Source organism: Caretta caretta, chromosome 9 (genome assembly GCF_965140235.1).
Source record: "Caretta caretta isolate rCarCar2 chromosome 9, rCarCar1.hap1, whole genome shotgun sequence".
Classification (NCBI taxonomy): Eukaryota; Metazoa; Chordata; order Testudines; family Cheloniidae; genus Caretta; species Caretta caretta.
Window position 1 is genome coordinate 43,095,181 of NC_134214.1, and position 26,885 is coordinate 43,122,065.

Below are 26,885 nucleotides of genomic sequence, written 5' to 3' on the forward strand. Positions count from 1 at the left end.
CTTTCATCAGCCCACTGAAGAAGACTTCTCTTTGGCTTCAGGTACAAGCAGCACCAACACAGGTGGCATGAGGAAGAAGTCTCTTCCACATCCTCCTTTCCAAACTAGCACAACGCAGAGCACTGGGCAAGCTGTGCCATTCAGGGGACTGGAGCAGCATTCGCAATATCCCGCATGGTGGGCGGTTCTGAAAGGGAATGACGCTCCTGAGACACAATCCCTTTTAGTGCTTTCCATTGGCCGGTGCAGAGCCACACCACCCTGCAATGTAGGACTCCATATAAATAACACTCTGCCAAGCTGCTGGGTGTGCCTATTCATCGTTACCACCTGTCATATATCTTATGATAGAGCCTAGGGACCCCAATCAAGAACCAGGGCCTCAGTTACTTTATTGTAAAACGCTTGGTGCAAAAAAGGAAGCCCCTGCCTCAGACAGTGCACAACCTGAAATGGTGGGGGCAGGAGGTACCAAAATGAACAGAGAAACAGCTCTGCATTGGCCTCCCTAATGCCAGATGGGCGTGATTTGTAGGCATCATGGCAGAGGTCAGTTTTAAGGAGAGATTTAAAAGAGGATAAGGTAGCAGCTGTACAAATACTGACAGGGAGTTTCTCCTGTGCATGAAGGCTAGCACGGGCAGAAAGCCTGGAGGTAGTTGAGGGGAAGTGGACAGGGAGTTAATCAGTCATTGGCCAGGCAGGATTTACAGCTTGATAACCTAATAGCCCTGATAGACGGAGCAAGATACATGCTGAAGAGCCTTTAGTGTAAAGACAGGAGTGTGTGATGTGGTGGAGCAAGGGGAATGAGTGGAGGGCTATACAGAAGGGACGTGATTGGAATGAGAAGCTGGGAAGGTGAGCACAGCAGTGATTTTAATGGACCTGCAGTGGGGTAAAGTGGCTGGTGTCAAGGCCAGAGAGGAGCAGAGACAGGTAGCCCCTCATACTTTTTCCCTCTATTAGATTTCGTTTTGATTATGTCACAGACATATCAGTTGGTTTTTAAACATAACACTCATCTGTAGATGGATGCATGGGAGCATCGGTATTCCTTTCTGTTAGCTCACATTATTGATGCTATGTTACGTTTTGTCACCATAATTTGCTAAACTCAAACAACTGTGTCTCTGGTATTCTGATTAGCATGGTGCTGAGCTATCAACTCCGCTGCTACTGCTGTCACGGTGAGACAGTGAATAATGAAAAAGTAACACACTGATCCCTAAAAGTCTTGTGTTGCTCTCTCCCTCTCTGTGGGATGAACCAGGTGAATGCTGGGATCATCCTGTTCATGCCAGAAACAACATTAAGGGCCAGATTCTCATTTACACTAAGGCCCCTTTGCACCACTCTAGCAGTGTAAAGGGGCCTTGAAATAGGAATAAACTACATCCACACCAACTTTAAGGCCCCTTGACACTGACAGAGTGGTGTCAACAGGCCTTAGTGTTAATGAAAATATGTTACCATGGGCCACAGAATGAGAGTAACTAGATCTTTTATGAATGGATCTTTCATAATTACGTTTCATGTCGATAACACCTGGCATTTGAAAATTTCAAAGTGCTTTGCAAACATAAATGAATTTGCTTCACAGCATTCCTAGAAGGTTGGTATCAATCATCATCATCTCTATTTTACAGATGGGGAATTCAAAGCACAGAGAGTTAAGTATCTTGCCTAGCATCACACAAGAAGTTTTTTGCAGACCGAGCAATGGAACCCAGATTCCTGAACTTCCAAGCCTCCATGTAATCCAGCAGTCCATCTTTTGTGTCCTCTTCTTCTACTTGCAATTGATATTTTTCCCCTCTTAACTACAGAACAAACCCTCTAGGAACCATTTAAATACATGCATTCTAAACAAATGTGCATTGATCTACAGTCTACTATGCATTTTTATTCCAAACTTAGAACTAAGAAATACCTAGCCAACACTGAGCAAAAGTTAGCAAGTAACAAAGCTTAACATCCAGCAAAGTACTCTTACACAGATTTAACCAGTTCTGCACTGAGTTTCAGCTTCTCCAGGTTCATTTCAAACCCAAAACTTAAAGTGAAGCTCGGGGGGGGAGGGGGGGAGATGGGGAAAAAAATTGGAATCCATACAAATCAAAGCCAGCAAGGTTCACACACCTGTGTTAGTTGCTGGCATTGTGCCATTGAGCTTTAGGTGGACATGCCCCTCTTCCTCCCATCAGTTTGAAAGTGGATATCAGAGATCATTCCTTAAAATGATTTATAAAGGATGTCTCAGAAGCAGCGTTCTAAAATCTTTTGGCCTGCAGCTGTAGAGAAAGTGTGGGACAGTATACGGGACAGCATAGAGGACTGTTGGAAGCGACTGTTCCATCAAGAAAAGTGACTGATTGTTTAAAAATATCCTCATGTTTCTATTATGTGGCAAAGTCCATAGAGTATCTAGTCCAGTTCCCATTAAAAAGGAATACAACAGAGAGGAGATTACCTCTATCTGTGTTGGGACTAATGAGCTCTCTTAGCATTGTATCAGGGTGCCTCCTAGAACAGCAAAGGAAGCACCCTAGTAGAGTTCATAGCGTCTTCTGCTCTTCTCCCTTTCTTTCACAACCAGAGAGGGAGTGTCAGCCCACATCCTGATATTTCACTTCTGTTACATTTTTTCCCTATATTACCCTTTTCACATACTGCTTGAACGTTCCTCCTTGGCCTTCTTTTTCCTCACTCTCCTTAGTGAGCCTGTGGTCCCAGCGATAGATTGTGTATGTGCCACCTTATTTATCAGGCAAGAGTCTGCAGACCCACAGCAGGTTTCCTTTCCTTTACAGCAGTGTGTACACACCCAAAGGATACCACAGGTCCTGTCAATCAATGCACATTTGTTTAGAAGCATGGTTGCAGCTCTTCTGTCCTGGATTTTGAGCATAAGACATTAGGATCACAACTAACAATTCAAAGGATTGGCAATGTCCACAGTAACATCCATTGCAAGTAGAACTGGTGGAATTTTGGAGGTGAAACTTTTTTGGTGAGAAATGCCGATTCAGCAACATTTTGTGAGTTTGTGTCAGTTTTGCCAAATTGTTCATGTCAGAATAAAAAAAAAACGCACAAAATAAAATTCCAGAAGAGTTGAAATATTTCATTCTGACTCTTTCAAAATGAAGCAGCTTTTTGTTTTGAAATTCCCCTCGAATTTTAAAAAAGTTAAAACATTAAAAGACACATGAAACAGAACAAAATATTTTGGTTTGGATTGAACAAAACATTTCATTCTACATTCAACTTTTTAATTCACCAAAAATTTCAAAGACTAGTTATTTTTGATTCAACCAGAAGTGACTATTCCAATATTTTTGAAGTTGCCAGTGAATGAAAAAAATCTGTTATTTGTACAGCTCTCATTGCAAGTACTCTCTCTAGTTGTTAATCAGCCTCAGTAAATATATTTGTGCTTACCTATGTGAAGAATTGAAACTCACCTAGGGCCTGATCCAATGGAAAAACTCGAACTGCCTTGAGCGAGCATTGGATTGACCCTTAGTATACGGACAACACAACTTAATTGCAGAATTATTGGATTACAGCCTGCTACTCTCACATTTAAGCAACTGAGCTATTGCTTTACAATGGCTAGGTGAATCCTGGGGAGTCTGGAGTTTCACACACTATTTCCAGATGACAAAAATAGTTTGAATGTGTATACATTCCCCCACATGATTCAAGCATCCGTCTGGGTCAAAAGGTGGTTGTTGTTTTTTTTTAATATAGGTGAAGGGATGCTTGTGCTGCCTGATATGGAGAGAAATCTACTGACCCCAAAAGTGAGACTGATACAACAAGGTGGCCTATATCTGGGATGTGTATGTCAGTGTATATATAATTTGCTGAATTTCTCTACACTTGATTTTTCAGTCTTTCCTCAGTGGAACACAATCCCAGTGACATTAGAGTTCACGTCAAATGTTCAAACTCACAGTACTTGAGCAGATTCAAAGCAAGCCAGAAAAATACAGCCAGCCAGCCAAACATCTCTTTGAAGGAGATTTTCAAAACTAAATAGCGGGATTCATTAGTTAAATTTTAATGAGATTTGGGGGCTAGCGTCACAAATGAATGTAAACACCTACGTCCAAAATTTAGATCTTCAAAACCCCTACTGAACTGCTGCCTAGCCCTGTAGGTGCCCACTTTCCCTTGGCACCTATGTTTCTCCCCATAAAGTCCCCAAGATGCCTAAAAATCTGCGATTGGGTGTGTGAACAAGCACCTACATCCAGACGCTCATGCCTAGGACCCATCAGGGTTCCCAAACTAGACATTCCCTGCCCATCTTGCCTGTGGGGCCTGATCTGGTGGATGTGCTCTGAGGCCACCTAACAGAGGGATGCATCAAGGATATGGGGTTGCATCTATCACTAACCCGTACTGAGAGCAGGGCCTGCGGAGGCCTGGAGGGCAGGTTTGTGGTACCGGAGGCTGGTGGATTCAGGGAGCTGATTTACAGCAGGCATATACAAGACTCTATCATGCTGAGGGCAGGTGCCTCATGACCCTGGGTACCCTTGGGAAGTGTCACAAGGGGCGGGGATTAAGCCACACCCTGCTCCTCAATATTTCCTGCTGGCTGTCTCAGGTGGCTCCCCTCTCAGCAACCTGGCTTTTGTGGATCCCATTAGGTATCTCTCTCCTCTCATGCTTCTGGGCACCTCCACTAGGTAGCAGGGTGCTTAAACTTTAGGTGGTGCAGCGCTCAGTCTAAATCCCCTTTGTCAATGTAGCCTGCATGGCTAAAACACTAGGCAACTATGACAATCTCAACCATTGCATCCAGTGGATTACTCATTAATTACCATGAAATATATACTTTGGTATTGTATAGTAGCAATGTGGTAATTAGGGACTTCTTATATATATTATATACACAGACATACAGGAGATAAACAATATCAAAATAGGACCTACCTAGCTGCATATACAACTGGCCTCTGTTAATACCCATTTTTATTGCCTGTTACCTTGTCCTCTTTCCCCCAACCTTCCGACTGATTGTTATACCAACTGTTACATCTCATATTGAATGAGACCGTAAGCTCTCCAGGGCTAAGACTATCCTTCTACTCTGTGTTTGTATGGTACCAAGCACCACAGCCCCCAATCCAGATCCTACGTCATGCCTAGTGACCCAACTGTAGTAGAAATCATCATTAACACATCACTGTAGCAATTCCCCAAGCGCCGCCGTGGTTGGATTTTATGAAACCAGAGACCGTGCTTGCACTAGAATGTGCAGCACCTGCTTTTCTGACTTGATGTGCCTGGTGCAGTTTAGATTGAGTCGTGACTAATTACAATTATCTTAATGCCACATTTTGTGCCATCACATACTGTAGAGCACATCTATATACAGCATTCCGAGAAATGTGGGAAACAGGACCTATATTTTCAAATAGTTGAGGGGTGGGGTTCAACATGAGACCCCTTAAGGGGACCCAATTTTCAGAAAGTACAGTCTACTTTTCCTCTGAAAAATCAGGCCCCTTTAAGATGCCTCAAGTTGGGTACCCAAAAAATTACAGCAGCCTGGATCACGAGTATCTTTCCCCATACCTGGATAAAGCCATTCTATTGATTTATTTCCTCTTTTTGTTAAAAATTCCCATTTAAGCGAGCTACCTCATTGTAACCTTACAGGAATTAGTACCAAGTGGAATTAGAGCACATCAATCAATCAGTTAGCTGCTGCCTAATGTTTCTCTTTGCAGCTGACAAAGGAGCTACTCCACTACATTATTCGTTGAATTCCAAACAAGAGAGAAAACATAGCCTACAGAAGAACCACCTGATATTGCTTTTAAACCCTTGGCCCTCTGTACCTCACTTGTGCTCCCAGGAATGCCTAGTACTACTGTATTAAAAAGGACAGAGGTTAGATGAGCTGGACATTGTCTTACTTGGAGGAAGTTGTTTATTCTCCAAATGCAATACTTAAGGACAAGCTGGATTTAGAACATTGCTTGAAAGCTCATTTTGTCTGCTCTAGCTGTCTCTAGATACTTGCCTCCATAAGATGGATTTGGTTGATAAAGTAGCAGTTGCCAGTAGCCAAAGACTGTATATTGAAGATAAATCAGTCATTTGGAGGCTTAAACTAAATTTTAAGTATCTTTACTTTGTGAGGGAGAGAGAGGGAATGCCAAGGGTGTGTGTGTTTGAAGGGCGGGGGGAGAACTTGTTGTGAGAATATGCAATAAGGATCATACAGCCTAAGGCCTGACCCTACAAGCTGCTGAATTCAGGCATAGCCCTGTACCAGCAAGGAGTCTGTGAACAGGTCAACTTACCACTGATGTCTCTGCATGGCACAGTAACTCTCTCTCCACTGGGGGGGGTCTCCTGACAGTTGCTGCTCAACCTCTGCGGTAGCCTGCCTCTTCCTGTGACTTGGCCCTCAAGCCAGGTCACTCCAAAGTCTCTCCCCGTCCAGGGTAATCCATTAACAACAAGCCAGGGAAATTAACACAGATAAACTGAGTTAGTGAGAGATAGAGGGAAGACACTCTCCGGGAAGGGCTGTATGGGAAGCTCCTAGCTTCAGCCAGACCTTTTCTCAGGGACTGAAGAAGTATTCCCTTCCCTGGTCTGCCCACAAGTGAACTTCTCTGCTTCCCTTTTAACTCCTCCTCCATCCTGTCCATGTCTTGCAGGTATAGTGGGTCAGAGCTGGCTGAGTCCAGAGCAGCTCCTTAACCCCCTGTTATCCAGTGCAGTGTTTGTACACCCTGTCAAAGTCCCATTGACATAAACAGGGTTCCACACCAACACAAGGATCTTTCTCCCTTGAGCAGCTTGGAGGATGAAGGCCTAAGGCGATGATTCAGCAAGGTCCTTAAGCATATGCCTAACTTTAAGCAAGGGAGTAGTCCCACTAACTTCAATGAGATTGCACACATCATTAAAGCTGGGCACATGCTTAAGTTCTTTGCTGGACTGGGGCTGAAAAGAGGGAAATAAAATAGTGGATTGTTTAATTTCACAGTGGATATTGTGATATTTTGTCATATCATATTTTCAAAATATTGCTCTTTGACGATTTGGGTTTCCTCAAAGAAACTATTTTTTAAGACTGTTGAGCATTTTTTGAGACCACATACAAGATTAAAGGTTTGTAGGTGTTAATTTTTGTTTTGATTTGATTTCCATTAACCTATAAAGTGAACACTTAGAAAAGGTACTGGAAAGAAAGACTGAAAGAGCTTTACACAAAGGAGGTGAGTGACATTACCCCCATTTTATAGATGGGGAAACTGAGGCACTGGGCAGGGAAGTGACTTGGTCAAGGTCACCCAGCAGGACAACAGCAGAACCAAGAATTGAACCCACATCCCCTGAGTCCCAGTCCATGCCCTATCCACCAGGCCACACTGCCTAGATATCTAGCTCAATTTCTTCTTGATAAGAACAAGCACATATGGGACAATACACATTTCTTAGTGCTGTTTAAAAAAAATGAATAGGAAAAAAACCAGCACAGCCATCAGAATCAAAACACTAAGTCCTCTGGCTGAATCAACACCACTCACACTGAAGGGCCATAGGTAAAGCCACGACCCTGCAATGTGTGGAACTCCTGCTGTACTCAGTGGGATTTCCACCCATGCATAACCAGACCCTAATTAGTAACAACATGCCACTGAGCCGGATCCAAAGCCCAGAGAAGTCAAAGGGAGTCTTTCCCTTGACCTCAAGGGGTTTTGGATCAGACCCATTGTCGATCTTTCAGCCCATATCTAATCAGCCCTGTCAAGGTTCCTCCCCCACTCTGAACTCTAGGGTACAGATGTGGGGACCTGCATGAAAACCTCCTAAGCTTATCTTTACCAGCTTAGGTCAAAACTTCCCCAAGGTACAAAATATTCCACCCGTTGTCCTTGGACTGGCCGCTACCACCACCAAACTAATACTGGTTACTGGGGAAGAGCTGTTTGGACGCGTCCTTCCCCCCAAAATACTTCCCAAAACCTTGCACCCCACTTCCTGGACAAGGTTTGGTAAAAAGCCTCACCAATTTGCCTAGGTGACTACAGACCCAGACCCTTGGATCTTAAGAACAATGAACAATCCTCCCAACACTTGCACCCCCCCTTTCCTGGGAAATGTTGGATAAAAAGCCTCACCAATTTGCATAGGTGACCACAGACCCAAACCCTTGGATCTGAGAACAATGAAAAAGCATTCAGTTTTTTACAAGAAGACTTTTAATAAAAAATAGAAGTAAATAGAAATAAAGAAATCCCCCCTGTAAAATCAGGATGGTAGATATCTTACAGGGTAATTAGATTCAAAAACATAGAGAACCCCTCTAGGCAAAACCTTAAGTTACAAAAAAGATACACAGACAGAAATAGTTATTCTATTCAGCACAATTCTTTTCTCAGCCATTTAAAGAAATCATAATCTAACACATACCTAGCTAGATTACTTACTAAAAGTTCTAAGACTCCATTCCTGGTCTATCCCTGGCAAAGACCCAGCATACAGACAGACACAGACCCTTTGTTTCTCTCCCTCCTCCCAGCTTTTGAAAGTATCTTGTCTCCTCATTGGTCATTTTGGTCAGGTGCCAGCGAGGTTACCTTTAGCTTCTTAACCCTTTACAGGTGAGAGGAGCTTTCCCCTGGCCAGGAGGGATTTCAAAGGGGTTTACCCTTCCCTTTATATTTATGACAAGCCCTGAGAAAGGTCTCGTACTAGGTAGCTAAAGCAGACAATGGTTTGATACGGTGTAGGCTAAACAGTGAGTAAATATTGATTTGTCTGGCACATTTAAGCTGAGTTTCTATGACGTACTGGTAAACTATTTGTTCTGTTGTCTCTACTTGCAAAATTTCTTTAATCAAACTGTTCCTTGTTTCAAAGTTTGAAGAAGCTTTTTTAACTCACTCACCGGGGCTATCTAACACTTACATCATAGATAACAGGAATCCTTTTAGACACATGAACCATTCTCACACAACAGAAGAGCGACATGGACTGTGGATGGGTGAAGATGAGCATCAGTAGCTCACTGTCATTAGAAAATGCAAGATTGCTCAGTAACAGAATGAGCCCAGCTTCTTCTGAGGGACCCATCTTTAGACCTCAAGCGAATTCATGAAATATGGGAGCCATCTTTAAACCATCTAGGCCACACGTGCTGCCTCCTGCTGCTCTCCCTTCCCACCTCATTCTCTCATCCCTGCTTGTCTGTAATGTCTTGTTTCCCTCTTTTCATCTCCTAATATAATATTGTAATTAACTGACAAAGATGGTAACCCATGATTCAGCTGCTCCGTGTGTGTGTGGGCAGATAGATATTCTGTGACTGCATCCGGTCTAATGGCTTGCTTTCATAAATAATTTAGCTATTGAAGTCTACTTTAAAAAAATGCGGTTAGAGTGAAAGATGAGACAATATCCTTGCTTTCATCTAAACACGTAGGGGCATTATACTGCCCTGCTCTGCCCGCAGAACTCCCGTTATTGTCAGGGGGACTCAACAGCTCCCAGGGGAGTTTAACCCTGTGAGCACAGTGGCCTGAGCCAGCAAGTGCTTAAACACATGGGCAACTTTAAGCATTCCATTGACTTCAACAGGATGACTCCTGTGCTTAAATTGAAGCATGTACTTGAGTGGTTTATTGGTCTGGGTGAGAATGGCCAGCAGCTTGCAGAATCAAACCCCAGACATATCTTGATACGCAAACAATGCTATGTGGACTGCACTGTAAGTGCTCAGAAATCAGACATCACATAACCAAGTCATAAACTTCTAATACATTATGTGAGTAGAAAGAAGGCTAAATTGCCTTGCGATGTGACTTCAGTCCATTATTAAAGTATCTTCTCATTAGTGAGCAGTGGTTCCCATGACAATCTCTTTCTCGCTTTAAGAATCGTACGCGGCATGGGTTCAGAATTAAAAATAAAGTAGCAAAGGAATCTAGTCAAAACCCCAGCGGGAGACAACTGATGGTTTTCATTCTGAGTGTTTGCAGAGATTCCTAAACTTTTTGTGTTTCATCTAAAAACTAACTTCACTGAGACACATCTGAACATCACTGTCCAATAGATAGGGTCCTACCAATTCACAGCCATGAAAAACACGTCACAGACTGTGAAATCTGGTCTCCCCCCCATGAAATCTGGTCTTTTGTGTGCTTTTGCCCTATACTATACTGATTTAATGGTGGAGACCAGAGTTTCGTCAATTGGGGGACCTGACCCAAAAGGAAGGTCAGGGCGGGGGGAGGGTCACAAGGTTATTTGGGGGTGAGGGGTCACAGTATTACCACCCTTACTTCTGCGCTGCCTTCAGAGCTAGGTGTCCGGAGAGTGGTGGCTATTGGCCGGGCGCCCAGCTCTGAAGGTGGCGCCCTGCCAGCAGCAGCGCAGAAGTAAGAATGGCAATACCATACCATGCCACTCTTATTTCTGTGCTGCCTTCAGAGCTGGGCGACCAGAGAGTGGCAGCTGCAGACTGAGAGCCCAGCTCTGCAGACAACAGTGCAGAAGTAAGGATGGTAATATCATACCATGACAGCCTTACTTCTGCGCTGCTAATGGTGGTGGCTCTGCCTTCAGAGCTGGGCTCCCAGCCAGCAGCCACAGCTCTCCAGCTGCCCAGCTCTGAAGGCAGCGCCGCCGCCAGCAGAAGTAAGGGTAGCAGTACTGCAAACCCTCCCGCCCACCTACAATAATCTTACGATCCCCTCACACAGGGGTGAAAGTAACTGAGGACACTTACTGGTATGGGGCCGTGGCGGCTCCAGCCCCCGGAAGGAGCGGGGCCTCAGATGGAAGGGCGGGGCTGGGGGGGTCAGCATCCCCCCAGCAAGCCCTTCCAGGCTGCCTGGCCCATGCCACCCGGGGCTCCTGTGTTGATTTAAAGGGCCCGGGGCTCCGGCCGCCGGTGTTAGGAGTTTTGAGCTTACAGTATATGGACCATCAGAAATACTGTACTCATTTTATGTCAGTGTTTATTCCACTGTGAAAAAGCAGCTATTTTTCCTTTTAGCAGTGTGTCACAGTGCATCAGTGTAGTGCGGGGAGAGATGTGGAGGCAGACTGCCACGTGACCTAAATGTTACCTGGTAACAAACCCACACAAAATCTTCATATGCTCATAAGCTTCTCAACCGATTTCTCATGCTTAGTCTCAACACAGAATGAATTTGGTTTGGAAAGGAACCAAGAATACATTTTGTCGTTTCTTGAGTTGCTTGAATGAAGTGGGGGGGAGAAAGATATGTTTCCTTTATTAAAATTTATTTGGAAATTTTTCCAGTGGTTGGTTCACTTGAAAAAAGTTTGGGTTTTTAAACTTCAGATGTGAACCATTCAGAATGGAGCTGGAGTTTTTGCCTCATCTGAATAAATCTGGGTTTGAAATAAAGTTTGAAAAAAAAAGGGTGTAGGGGCTTTTCAAGGGCCCAGCACCCACAATCAGAGGCAGATTTCAGAAGAGCCGCTCACATGTAGGGCCTGAAATAAAGGCCAGATTTTCAAGAGTGCTTAGCATGCAGCCTTTGTTTACTAGTACAAACACACCCTGGATCATGCTTCTGAGCATTCAGGTTTGTTTCTTTGAATCTGTACTGAAGACGACATCAAAATCTCACACCTGTACTAGGGATCATCATACAGACTGGTATTTTCAAAGGTGACTGAAGAAGTTAGGTACCCATCTCTCATTGACTTTCAAGGTAATATGGGTGCCTAACTCTCTTAGGAGCCTTTGAAAATTCCAGCCACAATGCATAACCTTATATAAAGTGTTTTTGTTTTGTTTTTCCAAAAAAATTTCCTGGCCCAGTTTGTCCCCATTCCTCTCCCTTATACAGACTGATCATTTTTAAAGGTTGCCAGACTATGGCAGAGACATTTTACAGAGCATGAACTCAAGAGAACTTTAATGAAATGCGTAAACATTAAACAAGATACATGAGACATAAGTGAGCTGTAGCTCACGAAAGCTCATGCTCAAATAAATTGGTTAGTCTCTAAGGTGCCACAAGTACTCCTTTTCTTTTTGCGAATTTTGAAAGGAGTTCTCCCCATAGATAAACAAATGGGCATACTCTTAAACCATTTAAAATACTGCTGTATACAAACAAATTATTGATACTGTTGGGTGTGCTTCACGAATATTTCCCTACTACAAATGGAAATATTTTGATTCACATTTTTATTGGCATCAGAGCTATGATCCACTGCAATCATTTTTTAATCCTGGGTGATCATCAAAAAAAGAAAAAACATTCCTAAATTCCATTTAGGAATCAAGATTTTATGAAATACTTTGTTTTAGTGACGTTTCCACCTTTAAGTACAGGTATGCATCACCTTTCTGAAGCAAGGTTTTATAAAATAACCTCAAGGTAACATCTAGAATGCAAAGATGGACTAAAACATCAATGCCAATATTACCCACACAGCACTTGCACATTGGTGAGTTTCAAACTCTCATCAATGCAATTAACAGTGAGGCGCTATAGGAGTCTATACTATGATGAGTGTTGAATATATATTTATTAGAGACCTGGAAAAGTGTCATGAGCAGTGAGATAGCAAAATCCATATACAACACACTTATTTAGGTTATTTAGGAGACGAGCATGAGCAACTTCAGAGGGACTTAACCCTGCTAAGTGAATGAACACTATGATGACAGATTGAATGCAACATTGGCAATCCTGCAATCAGTCCAGGTACTGAACTCAGTGAAATCCATGTTACAGTTCATAGCATCTTACCTATTGCTTCTTCCTCCAACTTTTCTCTTTTTCTTTGCATTTCCATCTCTGTTGAGCTTGGGAAGGGTAAATATGACACACTTGAAGGATAAATATAGTTCTTAAACCAGAAATAACTCTATGACAGGTGCCTTTCATCCTGATTGACCAGCAGAGCTATTGCCACATGCTGGCCCCTAATACTCTTTAATTTTCATGTGTAGATATGACAGCTCTTTAAATCAGATTACAGTTGCTGCTGATCAGGGCTGATGTTTGGTTAATGTGAAATGCCCTTGTGTTAGGTCAAGCAGGAGCCCAACTAATAATTTGTCTTTTAAGAAAGCTTTGGTTGCGTATTGCAGAGAAGCAGGGCTTCCACATGAAGGCCTTGATTCTGCTACAATTGAAGTCAGTGACAAAATGCCCACTGACTTTAAGGGTGCAGGATCAGGATCAATTCCTCATCATTGAGAAAAGTTATTCTTTAGCCTCTTCTTTCCCTTCAGCTCAGGTGGTGGTTTTGAGAACCACTGCTCTGCAATATGTGCAGTAATCACACTCAAACTGTCCCATCAAACTAAAGTGGAACAAAATTCAGAGTTTCCGTCCTTCAGACATGTCAACATTCGTTTGTGTCCTGAAGTGGGACTAGGAGTTTAAATGCCGACAGTTTATGTGGAAAGGAAATTCTGAATGTTTTTTTTATTTGGAAACATCAAAATGTTTCATTTCAACAAACAAAACTTTGACATTCCCCAAATAGGACTGTTTTGACTCACTTTTTGAACTTTATTTCCCTATTGCCTTATGAGAGTTGTAGTTCCAGTCCCCATTCTCTCCTTTGGCCCAGGCTCTCTGGAGGACTACCTATCCCATAATGCATTTTGTCCAAGTGGTGGATCATGCAGAGTCACATGACTATTTATTATGAAAGAGGTAGTCCAGTCAGGGAGCCTGGGCCAAAGGAGAGAATGGGGACTGGAATGAGATCTTCCATACTAAACAGAATCATGTGACTCTGCATGATCCACCACTTGGACAAAATGCATTATGGGAGAAGTAGTCCTCCAGAGAGCCTGGTCCATAAGAGAGAATGGGAGCTGGAACACAACTCCCATAAGCCAATATTACATAAGTAAATGAAGGATTAAAGATTTTTTTAACCGATTCCAAATTAAATATTTTGGATCAAATGAAAAATATTCTGATTTGGGTCAAACCAACCCCAAATGAAATATTTCAGTTATATTTTCCTGACAGAAAATTGAACATGTTTGGCAAATCAAAATTTTTCACAGGAAATTTTGAGTTTGCAGAAACTGCATTTTTGGTCAGAAAATCATTCAGATGGGAAATTCCCGATCAGCTCGATATGAAACATTAAGCACCTGATTTTTCTACCCTTAGGGCTCTGACCTGCAAGGTACCAAGCAGAGTAACTCTGAACGTTCCCTTGTGTGTGGGGTGATATTCCTGCTCCCCTCATTCTGGGTTGTGGTTACAAAACACAAACAAGCCTTGTGAGAGGCTGGCTTAGTGGTTCACAAACCTACATGACATACCACAGATTCACACACATCGTAGTATACTGGTACTTCAGGTCTTGAAGGGGCACTGTTTCAAGTTATGCCTTTTGTTCTGAGACAAGAAGCTCTGGGATTATTTACATGTAGACAAACTAAGCCAAAATAGGCAACAATATTGCTATTTACAGGGAGCTAAGAGTAGTAGATAGTTGGGAGAGCTAGTTGAAATTTGTCATCATGAAATAGCTTTTTTTCAAAAATGGAAATTTTTACCAAAAAAGTATTTTTTCCTCAGCTAAACCCAAACACCAAAACGAAATCAGTATTTGTTTTTTCCCTTTTCCCCTCATCTTTTCTCTCCATTTTTCATTGGCAAAACAGAAGAAGGGAATGGAAGTGCGGGAGGAAGGATGACCAAAAACAAGTTTTTATCCAAATTTCAAAACCCGCAGATTGAAAATTATTTAGAAATTTATCAATATTTTAGTGACTCCTTCTTCCCATTCTTCCACTGTCTCTAGTAATTAGGGGCAAATATTCTTCTTCTCCAATACAATTAAATCTGTGCACTAACACAGTTTATTCACATAGTCCTAGAAGACATAAAGCATAATTTAGGCAAGATGAGGTGCCTGGTTGTTTTCTGCTCCTTTCCTCCCCCCAGTTTCAAGAATTTACACCCTGGTTTTAAAGCATGCATGAGCATTATGCTATTTTCTTGTGCACACAATAAAAAGCTGTATTTTTAATTCTGCCTTACTTCTCTTTTGCTTTTAAATTTACCTTTCCATCATTTCTTCCTCTTTTTCTTCCTCCAACCACAATTTAACATCCTTCCTCCTACCAGGAGTCAGACCCAACGGTCTTTTACGGTATTATTATCAACATTTTCCTGTTGCATATATTAGCTGTGAGCAAAGGGCTTAACTGATGGAGAGGTATATTAGCACTTATAATTATGGGAATCCACCTTTAGGGGACAACAATCTGGAAAAAGGGGTAAACAGTGAGGTGGCAAAATTTGCCGATGATACAAAACTATTCAAGATAGTTAAATCCCAGGCAGACTGCAAAGAGCTACAAAATGATCTCACAAAACTGGGTGACTGGGCAACAAAATGGCAGATGAAATTTAATGTTGATAAATGCAAAGTAATGCACACTGGAAAACATAATCCTAATTATACGTATACAATGATGGGGTCTAAATTAGCTGTTACCACTCAAGAAAGAAATCTTGGAGTCATTGTGGATAGTTCTCTGAAAACATCCACTCAGTGTGCAGCGGCAGTCAAAAAAGCGAAGAGAATGTTGGGAATCAGTAAGACAGGGATAGATAATAAGACAGAAAATATCATATTGCCTCTATATAAATCCATGGTACACCCAAACCTTGAATACTGTGTGCAGATGTGGTCGCCACATCTCAAAAGATATTTTGAAATTGGAAAAGGTTCAGAAAAGGGCAACAAAAATGATTAGGGGTATAGAATGGCTTCCGTAGGAGGCGAGATTAAAAGGCTGGGATTTTTCAGCTTGGAAAAGAGGTGACTAAGGGGGGATATGACAGAGGTCTATACAATCATGAGTGATGTAGAGAAAGTAAATAAGGAAGTGTTATTTACTCCTTCTCATTATACAAGAACAAGGGGCCACCAAATGGAATTAATAGGTAGCAGGTTTAAAACAAACACAAGAAAGTATTTTTTCCACACAAATGCACTGTCAACCTCTGGAACTCTTTGCCAGAGGGTGTTGTGAAGGCCAATACTATAACGGGGTTCAAAAGGGAGCTAGATAGATTCCTGGAAGATAGCCATTGATGGACCTATTAGCCAGGATGGGCAGGAATGGTGTCCCTAGCCTCTGTTAGCCAGAAGCTGGGACTGGGTGACAGGGCATGGATCTCTTGATGATAACCTGTCTGTTCATTCCCTTTGAGGCACCTGCCATTGGCCCCTGTCAGAAGACAGGATACTGAGCTTGATGGACATTTGGCCTGACCCAGTATGGCTGTTCTTATGACAACCTGCCTAGTTGTTCTCTTAGCAGAAACACAAAGCGTTAGGGAGATAAAGTATCTTGACAAAAGAGATAGAGTTTACAAATCTGAGCTGTCAACATGTCATGACTCGTGACATTTACATGACCATCGATGCCAATTTCCCTGAAGCCAAACAAACAAGGCAGGCAGCCATTTGGATAGGAGCTGGAATTATGTACAGTCTTTGTGTACTGCCTCATTTACCAAGGCAGGTTGGAGACCCAGCTGTCTATCTCACTGCTGAACCTGCTCTGAGCATTCAGAGTTTCAAAAGCTCTCAGCGTTGATCTAACTTTGCCACCATTGCGGTAAATGGGAGCAGAGTTAGACCTTTTAGCACATTTGAAATGCAGAACCAGGAAACCCCTTACAAATTTAAAGTGAAAGCTTGTAATTTTAAGCACATTTTTCAATACACCACAGGTTCCTGGCACCTTTGCTTCTCCCCCTCACTACTGGGGCTAGTTCAGCTCCTGAGCCCTGAGGGCTGCTCTAACTCATGTCTGCCTGCCTGTGGCCCCAACAACAGATTGTTCTGGGACATGAAGATTATTGTTCTGGGCCCAGATAGGAGCTAGATTAGGAGCCACTCAGCTGGTTCTCCACCACCCAGGGATTCCCTCTACACAGGGCAAGGTTCTGGCCACGTCACATCTTACAGAAATACCACATTGGGCTAAATCATAAGTTTGTAAGCCAGCCCAAAACAAAGGGCTGCCCTTGGAGCAGCCAGGAGGAAGTTCAAGGAGTCAGTACCTCCCTCCTACAGCTTCAGAGAGAGAATAAACTTCACCACATCTAGCATCACAGCATATACTCCCCAGTGCACCAGTGTGACAGGCACTGGGCATATTGCAGGGACTGAGTCAAGACTCCTCCCACTCCCGTCCCTGCCTCTTCTCATCCACTTGTCCAAAGTGGGGGAGGGGGGGAATATAGTGGCTCTGCAGAGCCTTCCCCCTCCCAGGGCAGAAAAAGCAAGGTGTGCCATACTAGTGCAAAGGTATAACCTTATACCCTCTTCTGCTCCTTTTCACCAGTGCACAGGACAGGCCATGACTACCCCCTTATCCAGAAACATGATAAAAGAATGGAAAGTATGTGGAATACAATCAAATTATGCTTCTTAAACCTTTTGCATGATCTTACTACTTGCAATTTTAATTGTGCATCCATCACATGGCATTAACAGAGCCTTTTACATTTAATTTCCTCCATGTTTTGAAAGTTAGGTGTGATGCGGAGGGGAGAAAGAACTTTCTTGTGCTTACTAGCTTTTAAGTGGTCCCATTTAAGCTTTAAAGCTCACAGCTTATTGATGGGAACAGAGAAATGGAGGGATGATCTCTCATCTGTGCTACTCTTAAATGTTGCCTCCAGAGACAGTTTCCTGCAAGACTGGGTTACCAGCTCAGCAGCATACCACAATATGGAGACAGTGTGGTTAACTTCCTCGTTAATGAAAGCTTCCAGTTTGCGGAATGCCACAAAAAATGCCGATTAGCCCTTGAATTCATAAGATTGTAATATGGTGTTTGTATCTGGAATTTACTCCTGTCCCTGCTGTTAAGACAGTTTGCTGATGGAACATTTCAGTGAGACAGATCTCCATGCAAAGGATGCCAGTAGTAACCCTGGACCTGCCAAGTCCCTGGGCTTTTCTCAGCTGAGAAGTAAAAGGCCTCTAACGCACCCTGAAAAGCAATCCACCTGCGGGGATGGGTGTGCATGTAAGGATCTTCAGAAGCAGCTTCCTTTGTGAGTGTGAGGCCTTAAGCCTTGAAGCCCTAATCCTGCAATGAGATGCTCACAGTCACCCGTGTGGAGTCCCACTGAAGATAAAGGGATGCTGTGGGATCCATTCAAGTGGATATCATTGAAGGAAGGGGCCTTGCTAAACTAAGAGGGGGCTCCTGCTCCAGTGACACTGAATGCAAAATTCATTGACTACAATGGGACTAGGCTCTGGCCTCAAAGCAAAAATGTATTACGCTGGTGAACATGTTGATGTGCAGGACCCTACATTACTCTGAGGGGTCTCTTCTTTCCTCTCTGACTTCCAGATCTGATTTTTACCTTTCACTCTCTTACAAAACATTGCAGTTGCTTCTCTCAGCACTGCAGGGCCGAGCTGACCTGCTTCACACTTGACTTATAATAGCTAGCTCATGAAGCAGTTCAGATTAGTCTTGGCAAGCAGAATGGGGTTCAGTCAGTATACTTGGCAAACCTATTCAAGCATTTCCTTGTCTTCTGTCCTGAGGTAGCAAAGTTCTGAATGATTTTGTAGGATCAAAATACCTGATATACACTAGCATTTTTTTTTATTTGATCATTTTTGCACCAGAGAAGGTAAGGAGTAAATCAGGGTAAAATTAATGTGTTTTCAGTCTTGAATACAGTAAACCAAGTTGTAAGGCTTGGCTTGTTCCTTGAGAAGGGCTGTATGTCTATCAGACTTTGCTTCTGTCAAGCTTAGCAGGTCCCTTACCATGTTCTAATGCATTCAGTAAGCCTGGCACTAAAGTACAATACATTGTGAATATTGGCATCTACAAATTACAGCCTGAACTTGTAACCAGTGTGAGCCACTCTAACTTGAGTTAGAGTACTAAATAGCCTTCAAGCCACTGCAATGACCTGATCCTTGCCTTTAGAGTGCAAATGAAGTTTTAGATTGATATATGTTGTTAGCAATCTAATTGTCAGTTCAAAAACCTACTGCACTCTGAGGTAAATTCTGATGGAATGTGTGACCTGAAACTATATTACATTTTTAAGAAAAAAAGACTAGAATCATCCATTTCTTGCATGTCTTAGAATGGTTGTTAGCATAGACTAATCATAGTTGCACACTACAATTATAGTATTTAAGCATGCCTAACCGTGATTCCTTTTTTAGAAACAATGTCACTAGGCAACAGATTAGGTTTCAAAAAAGAAATGCAAAAAATCCCAAAGTGGGATCAGACCTTTAGCTGGTGTAAATTTATCTGGTTCCATAGATTTCATGGCACACCTGAGGATCTGGCCAAGTGCCTTCATTTGGTTTAATATCAGTAGAACCCCTATTGTAACAAACTGATTGAGCACTAAGGAGTTCTATTTTAGGAACTTTTCTAATGTAAGGCTCTCTTAAAATCACCATAGGTATGTCACACAAGTTGTGGTATGGGGCACTGCATCACTTTCTTCTAGTCTTTCACACCACTACAAAGCAATTTCTAATGCACTGGAGACATCAACATATGAAGGGATATTAACTTGTTCTTCATTGACATCACTTTCACACACACCCACGCCCCTTCCTGTCAGGAAAAATGGTCCATATAACTAGTTGTTCATAAGGTTGGTGTTCCAAAATAAATAAATAAATAAAAATGGAGGGTCCACTCTAGTTACAGGGTACATTTCATGGAGAGATGCATTACTCATGTTTGTGGCTCCCATCATCAGTGGAAGTTACATGGCTAAATGTCTGTGCCTCATCTGGAAAATATACACCAATAAGTAACAAAATATTTTTTTCCCCTCGAGGTGGTGAAGATTTATTGTTGACAGAGGAAGAAACTCATGTATTGTGTAAAAAAGTTTGAGAGGTCCATGGGATGGGCTTGATTTTAGTCTGTAGCTATGAGCTAGGGCAGTTTCAGGGGATGTTTGTACTCGACACAACTAAGCAGCACCTCTGCCGCTACCATGACTATGCTAATATTTATACTAAAGCTAGCTGAATGAGAGCTAGAGCAAGTATGTGTATGCGAGCTGGGAAACACCACCCTGACTCCTAGTGTAGATGTAGCCTATGTCTCATTAACCTTACCTAATCTGATCAAGGCAGCAGCTGTGTGAAGGTTGAACAGTGTCTGCTCATTCACATAGGGATGAGAGACTAATGAGGGATGGAATTTGTCGCCAGTGGATTCAGAGGGGCAGGGCTGTCCGATGTGGAGGTGTGAGATCCAAAGGATTAGAGGAAAATCTAGAACAGGAATTTGTTATGATTTTTTTTGGGCGGGTGTACAACAGGACAGTTATCAATAGGGAACTAAGCAGTACAGGGAACCGGTGGCTTTTTGAATGGGTGTTGGGAGTCTACGGGAAGGGTTATTAGATGTACAAAAAATGGGGAGGTTTATCATCTGGTCCCAAGTGACAGGAGAGAATTTCAATCATGCTAAGGTGAGACACCCCTGGAGTTCCTGTTTATCAGGTTTAAGTTAATCATCTTTCAATTTTGATAGTCTTTTTGTTCTTGTCTCCTGAGAAAGACTGAGTAGAAGCATCTGATCTACTTTGCCAGAGCTATAGGCTTAAAATATAAACCAAAGTAAATAAATAAAAATAAATAAAATAAAAAAATGCTTTAGGGGGGTTTTAAATCTCATTTTACTGTAAGCAGGAAAACTGGCTTAATCACTTGAGATTTCTCATTAAAAAGTACTTAAGCAACAATGGTGTGGTTAACTGCATCATTCAAATCTTGTCGGGTCTCATCCAGAGCTTATCGCAGTCTATAATTTTTATATCCTCTTTTAACTCAGTTGCCTGTGATCAAATACACTTTAGAGCAGTCATAGCCTTCAGCTCAAAAACTGCACTGTCAAGATATGCAGTCCAGTGGCAAAGAAAAATGGATCTTGAGTACAGCGTATCCAGAATGAACTGTCTCATTTCTTACAAGTTTGTACATCATTCCAGCAATGGCAATAGAAAATGATACAACGTCCCCTGGCCTGGAAGCAATGATGGGAAAGTAGTAGGGATCCCTTTTCAATCAGTACTACACTATTAGTACAAGATTGATTCTATGCTGGTGGGACTGCAAAGCTTTAGAACTGACCACTTGTGATCCTTTTCAAAGGCCTTCTACTCGCCACAGATGGAAGTGGCCTCAAGCCCCTAAAAATGTAAGCCAGTGTAATTCTGTTGAATTAGTGAAGTCAATGGAGCTTTGCAGACTTACACCAACCGATGACTGAGCCCATTGGAGTGCTAGCTGGGGTACCCCAGTCAAATTCCAAGTAGGAAAATTGCATTGCGCCTCTCTAAAATTACCCCTGTACATCCATCCACTCCAGATGAAAGTATTTTCCAGGTCCTAGCAGTTTAGCATTGTTCTATGCTGCCAACATTTGCCCAGTTCTGCCCTGAGAAGGCTGCATTTCAGTAGTTAGTTGTGTTCCCCATCTCCATGCACTTACAGATGAGCAGTTGGCATCTTTTCCTATCCCCTAAAGCATGTTACTAACAAACAGCACCACACATTCAACACACAAATGTAGCTTGCAGATGGCTTTTGGTTTCCTCAGGATGAAAGAGGCCATCATTAATTCTAATGAACCCAAGACAGACAGGGAAGGGGAGCTGACTAGAGTTTAGGGGAGTACCACTGTTAACCAGAGGAAGGGAAACCCTGCTCAAGCAGAGCAGAGGCACTCCCTGGCACAGAAGACTGAGGGAAACCCTACCAAAGGGGAAAGAGGGTAAGAAGCCCGTGAAGCTGAAGGAGCTATGACCTGGAGTAAGGGGGTGGACCTGGGTCCCTTCCCTGCTCCCCACCTCTCCTCTACCAGGGCACCAGCGGAGCCCTCAACGCCCAAGAATATGGGCGAGGGGTGGCACCCTGACCCACCACACCAAGGAAAAGCACAGGACCCACTACAGTAGCATTAGGCACTTGTCACAACTGCAAATGCAGTAGTTCAAGTAACTCAGACATATTTTCCCCTATTTTCAGCATTAATAATTATACATGCTGTTAATGTTTCTTTCACAATCCTGTTTTCTTTATTTCAGGTGAGTGGTGTTACTAAAGGAATAGGCCGGACAAGAGAGCAACGTGTACTGATCATGGTGGTTGTGATGGTAATTTGTTTTCTCCTGTGCTGGCTGCCATATGGGATCATGGCCCTGATAGCTACTTTTGGAAAACCTGGTCTAATTACGCCGTCCGCCAGCATCATTCCGTCAGTCCTTGCAAAAAGTAGTACAGTCTACAATCCAGTCATCTACATATTTTTGAACAAACAAGTAAGTAAAGTTATATCCCTAAAGTTTGTTCTGATGCAGTATGTGTCAGGACATTGTAGAAACAAATCTCTTTGTAACAGGGACATTTTTAGAATAACCATGTAATGAAAACAGCTACGGAGCAGATCTTCAGTAGGTGTAGCTCCACTGAAGTCTGCATAGCAACATTATTTTACACCCACTGAGGATCTGGTTCAACAATGCAAAATATGCCAAATGTAAAAGTAATGGAGCTCTAATCCTCCAAAAGCAAATGGTGAAACTCACCAAGGGAATAAGGAGGATGCCAAGGACATAGATTAAAAATGTGTGTGACAGAAGGTAGTGAGCATGGAGACCAGCTTCCTAAATAAAGAAGCTGGCAAGTCTGGAGCATTAAACTACCTGGACAACCAACTAAAGTTTCCTTTCTCTTAGTCAATTATAATTTGCCATCCAAACAAAGAGTTAAGAGTTAGAGACTGAACAGAGGAAATCATTGTGTCAGCAAGCTTGGCACCAGATTCCTCAGAAACCTACCTCAGTCTGAAGTTCTCAGGTATATGAGATCTCAACGAACCTACGCTTTTCCATTCTACCTACTCTCCACTACTGTTCCCTCTGAGCTCTGTGTGTGTGCACAGAGATCCTAACCCCCGCGCACACAGCAAAACACCGCGTGCACAAAAATTTGCACAGAAGAAATATTTTGTTCACACGGCTTGTCAAAAATTAGAGGGAACATTGCTCTCCACCACATTATGACGAGCACACCGATATGGTTACTCTCTTCTTCCACAGCCTTTTCCTTCCCGTTTCACTTTTCTTGTCATCCTCTCAAATCCTTCAGTCATACTTCTGTCATATGCTCCTCGTCAAAAGCAACTGTAAACAGGAAATCATCATCCAGTGGGGTGTTTGTAAGGGGGCCCTGCAGAGATCTGCTCTTGGCCCAATGCCGTTTGATTTCTTTCACAACAGTGAAAGGGAATATAAAATCATTGCTAAAATCCTAGTAATATTTACAAAGGACACAAATTGATGGAATGGTAAAAAATGGAGACAGGAGGTCAGACTCAAATGATCATAATGGTTGCTTCTGCCTTAAAAAACAAAACAATGAATATTCCTATCCTCCCTCCACCACGCCACATCCACTACTCCCATCCACTGCCTCTCCCCTCCTTCTACTCTATCTTGAAGTCATTCTCCCTCACCCACACACTTAACTCTGCCCAATCCCTGCTCATAAGCCATTTACTCGTCTGATGTCACTCAAACTTAGTCGTTTCCACTGCATTTTTCTTTCAACACTGCTCTCATTATGTATTTGTCTTTTGGCTGCTTCACAATCTCCAAAACTCCTGGCCCTGCAAGCCAATGAGAACTTCAGTTGTGCAACTTCATCACAAAATATGCTCAAAAAACACTCTGAGGAGAAATACACACGGCATAACCAAGTTGGCAATGTCTTTCTTTACATAGTCTGAATTTCAAGCACTGTTAAATAGATGCGAAAACAGGTTGATTTTTTCCCCCAATCATAATAGTCACATTTCTTAACTAATGTTTCAACACTAGAAACTCAGTTTATTTTTATTTATAGAAGTAATTTCTGGCTGGAATGAAGGGGAGCGGAATGAGGATTTTAACAGATGGACGGAAGTAGCATTATATACAAATGTTATAGTCTATGCAGTCATCTCAAATATTAACAGGACTGAGTCTGTGCATTTTTTGGTAGTAAAATATAGGCCATTCAGCATGTAGGTAAATAGTGTTTAACAAATTTCACTCATTAACTAATGTCCAAAATTACTAGCGACATACAATTCTCTGTGATATGGGTACAGGAATTTATCAGCATGGAAGAGAAGAAAGAACACAATGTGTGACTACTGAAAGCAGAAATGCCTGATCTAGAATGTTGTATTCAGCTTTTTGCCACCTTCTTGGAACAATATTCCTGCTGTGAAGGGGATGCAGCACAGAGCTGAATGATTTTGCATTTTAATAATATCTGTAAAGAGGGAAGGCCAAAGCAGCTGACAGCTTTTCCCACTGGGGAAGAAGAGCCATCATAGTGACCTAAAATGTATTGAAAGTTAGGAATGCGTTTGTTGATTTTGAGAGAGAAAATGTTCTGCATAGATGCAGGGCGGTGTGTACAACCTACCATTATTTAATGAAGAGCAAACAGGACCCTGAGGAATTACTACTGACCTGGATTAGCAAGTGCATGGAACAACTTGACAAGAGCATCAAAGGCTAGATACTACGGGCCTGATTTACCTCTCCATTATTCCGGCGTTATACAATGGTGTCAAGGCTGATTCCCTACTCTAGCACTTGGAGTGCAGAAGGTGGGGACCCTCAAGGATTTTTACAAATTAATACTTGCCACTCCAGGCTTGTATTAAAACTCCCAAGGTTACAGCTTTCTTCTGACCTTGGCTTGGTAAATGCTGCTACTACCCAAATGCAAAATCCCTTTTTTTGGGAACCCAGAAAGGCGCACTTAGGAATTCCTTCCTGTGGGGTACCCTCAAGCCCTTTCACCACCCCCTCTGGAGAATTGCTGAGAAAGAAAATAAAGGAGTTAGCTGGTGGCACCAGCTAATTAAACAACATATGCACAAACCTCTTAGTACAGCAAAAATCCAATCTTGTTCCTAAAAAAGGTAAATTTTAACAAAAACAAGAAAGAAAATGCATCTGGAACTTAGGCTTTTGCTAGATTATAAAAGATCAATAACAAAAATCAAGCACCCAAAATAGCTTTCCTGGGGGGTTCAGCTTAAAAGGTTACAAGCAAACAAAAGCATCTGGGGTTAGCACAGAGGAGTCCACTAGCCATAAGAAATAAACATAAATAAACCTAATTGCATCTTTGTAAACATTTCTGATCTACTTACACATTTGGGGGTTCCAAATAAGTAGTTCTGGGTGGGATCTATGATCATACCTGTCTTAAAGCTTCTCAAGCATAACTCCTCCCTGTTCCCCTCTTTCCCAGAGGGCACAGTCACAAAGGGGAAGTTCTCCCCCCCCCCCCATTTTAAAAAAAGTTCTAGCCTTCCCAATGGCTCTTTTGGTCAGGTGCCCACTACCTTTCCTTTGCCTGGGGGACTTTAACACTTTACAGGTAAAGCAAGCAGAGAACAGCCACTAATAGAGACTTAGAGCTAACTGCCTGGCTGTCCATAAAAGGGAGCCAACCCTCCCCCCACCCCCTTCATCTATCACAGATGGTAACAACTGATATAATTCTGATCTTCTGATGCGGTATGAGACACTGGCCAGCCAATAAGTTGGACTTACCCCTTTTATCAGAGGGGAAAAATTAAACTGTAAAATTGTTTAGGTACAAATAGTTATAAGTATCTAAGTTCCAACCAAATGGGCATTTTACCACAAATATTTTCTATCTATATGGCTGTCATTTTTTTCAAATAAAAGTGGAAAAATGAAATGTAAGAAAAGCTCACAGAACAGATTGAGGCAACTAGACAGCTGCAGCGGCACAGGAGCTAGCAAACAGAGCTGTAAACAGGGGAGTTTGAGTGGGAATTTGTAAGGGGAGTTTGTCTTGTGGTGCTTGATTTTTGCTGTGGGTGGTGGTGTTTTGGTGTGGTTTGTGTTTCCCAGATTAACAGGATTTAGGTAGGAAGGCAATGACAGATACAGAGGTAGCAGTGGGAGTGACCCATGTAGCGGAAGACACAATGAAGATGACTGGATGTGGAAGCTGTGGTATGTACATGATCCTGGAGGGGGCACCTGGTAAGAGTTTTGTCTGTATGAAGTGCCGTCTGATAGAGCTGATGGAGGAAAAGATCCGAGGTTTGGAGATGCAGGTGGAAAGTCTGGTAGAGTTTAGGAAGGGGTTTGAGCAGATTATGGAGCAAAGACATGAGGTATCTGAAGGGAAAAGCTCAGACTTGCAGATGGAAGCAGGACTGAGGAATTCTGAGGGGAGACTGGGTGAGGAAAGTGGTCAGTGGAAACATGTGACTAAAAGAACCAGGCAGAGGAAAAGATGGGCTAGTGAAGGAGAAAGAGCTCAAGAATAGGTATGCAGAGTTGGAAAATGAAGAAGGGGCTCAGCAGGTAGTCACTGAAGGGGGAAGGGCAAGGAAGAAGAGAAGAGCGGCTAGTCCTATAGGAAAAGGGGAAGAGTTAATGGAGATTACACCAAATATGAGCCCCAGGAGGATACAGGATGGGTTAAAGAGGATTACAAGGGAGAATAGGAATGGAAAGAACTTGCAGCCAGAGGGAACAGGGGATAGACTGGAGAATAGCACCGTCACTAGGAAAAGACAGGTCTATGTGACTGGGGACTCTTTACTGAGAAGAACAGATAGGCCTGTAACCAGAGCTGATCCGGAGAATAGGAGGGTGTGCTGTCTTCCAGGTGCTAAGACACGGGATGTAGACCTGAGGTTGAAAAGGATTCTAAAGGGAGCGGGAAAGAATCCAATTATCCTTCATGTGGGAACAAATGATACGGCTAAATTCTCGCTGGAAAGTATTAAGGGA

General features: G+C 42.6%; 1 protein-coding gene across 1 annotated transcript in view; it reads left to right on the top strand.

Annotated features, from left to right (window-relative positions):
• Nucleotides 1-26,885, top strand: part of LOC125642919 (pinopsin-like) — a 160,420-nt gene that overhangs the window by 77,150 nt on the left and 56,385 nt on the right. Inside the window, exon 3 of the mRNA XM_048864875.2 lies at nt 22,131-22,364. Coding sequence (XP_048720832.2) covers nt 22,131-22,364 — 234 coding nt within the window. The remainder of the gene's footprint in view (nt 1-22,130; nt 22,365-26,885) is intronic.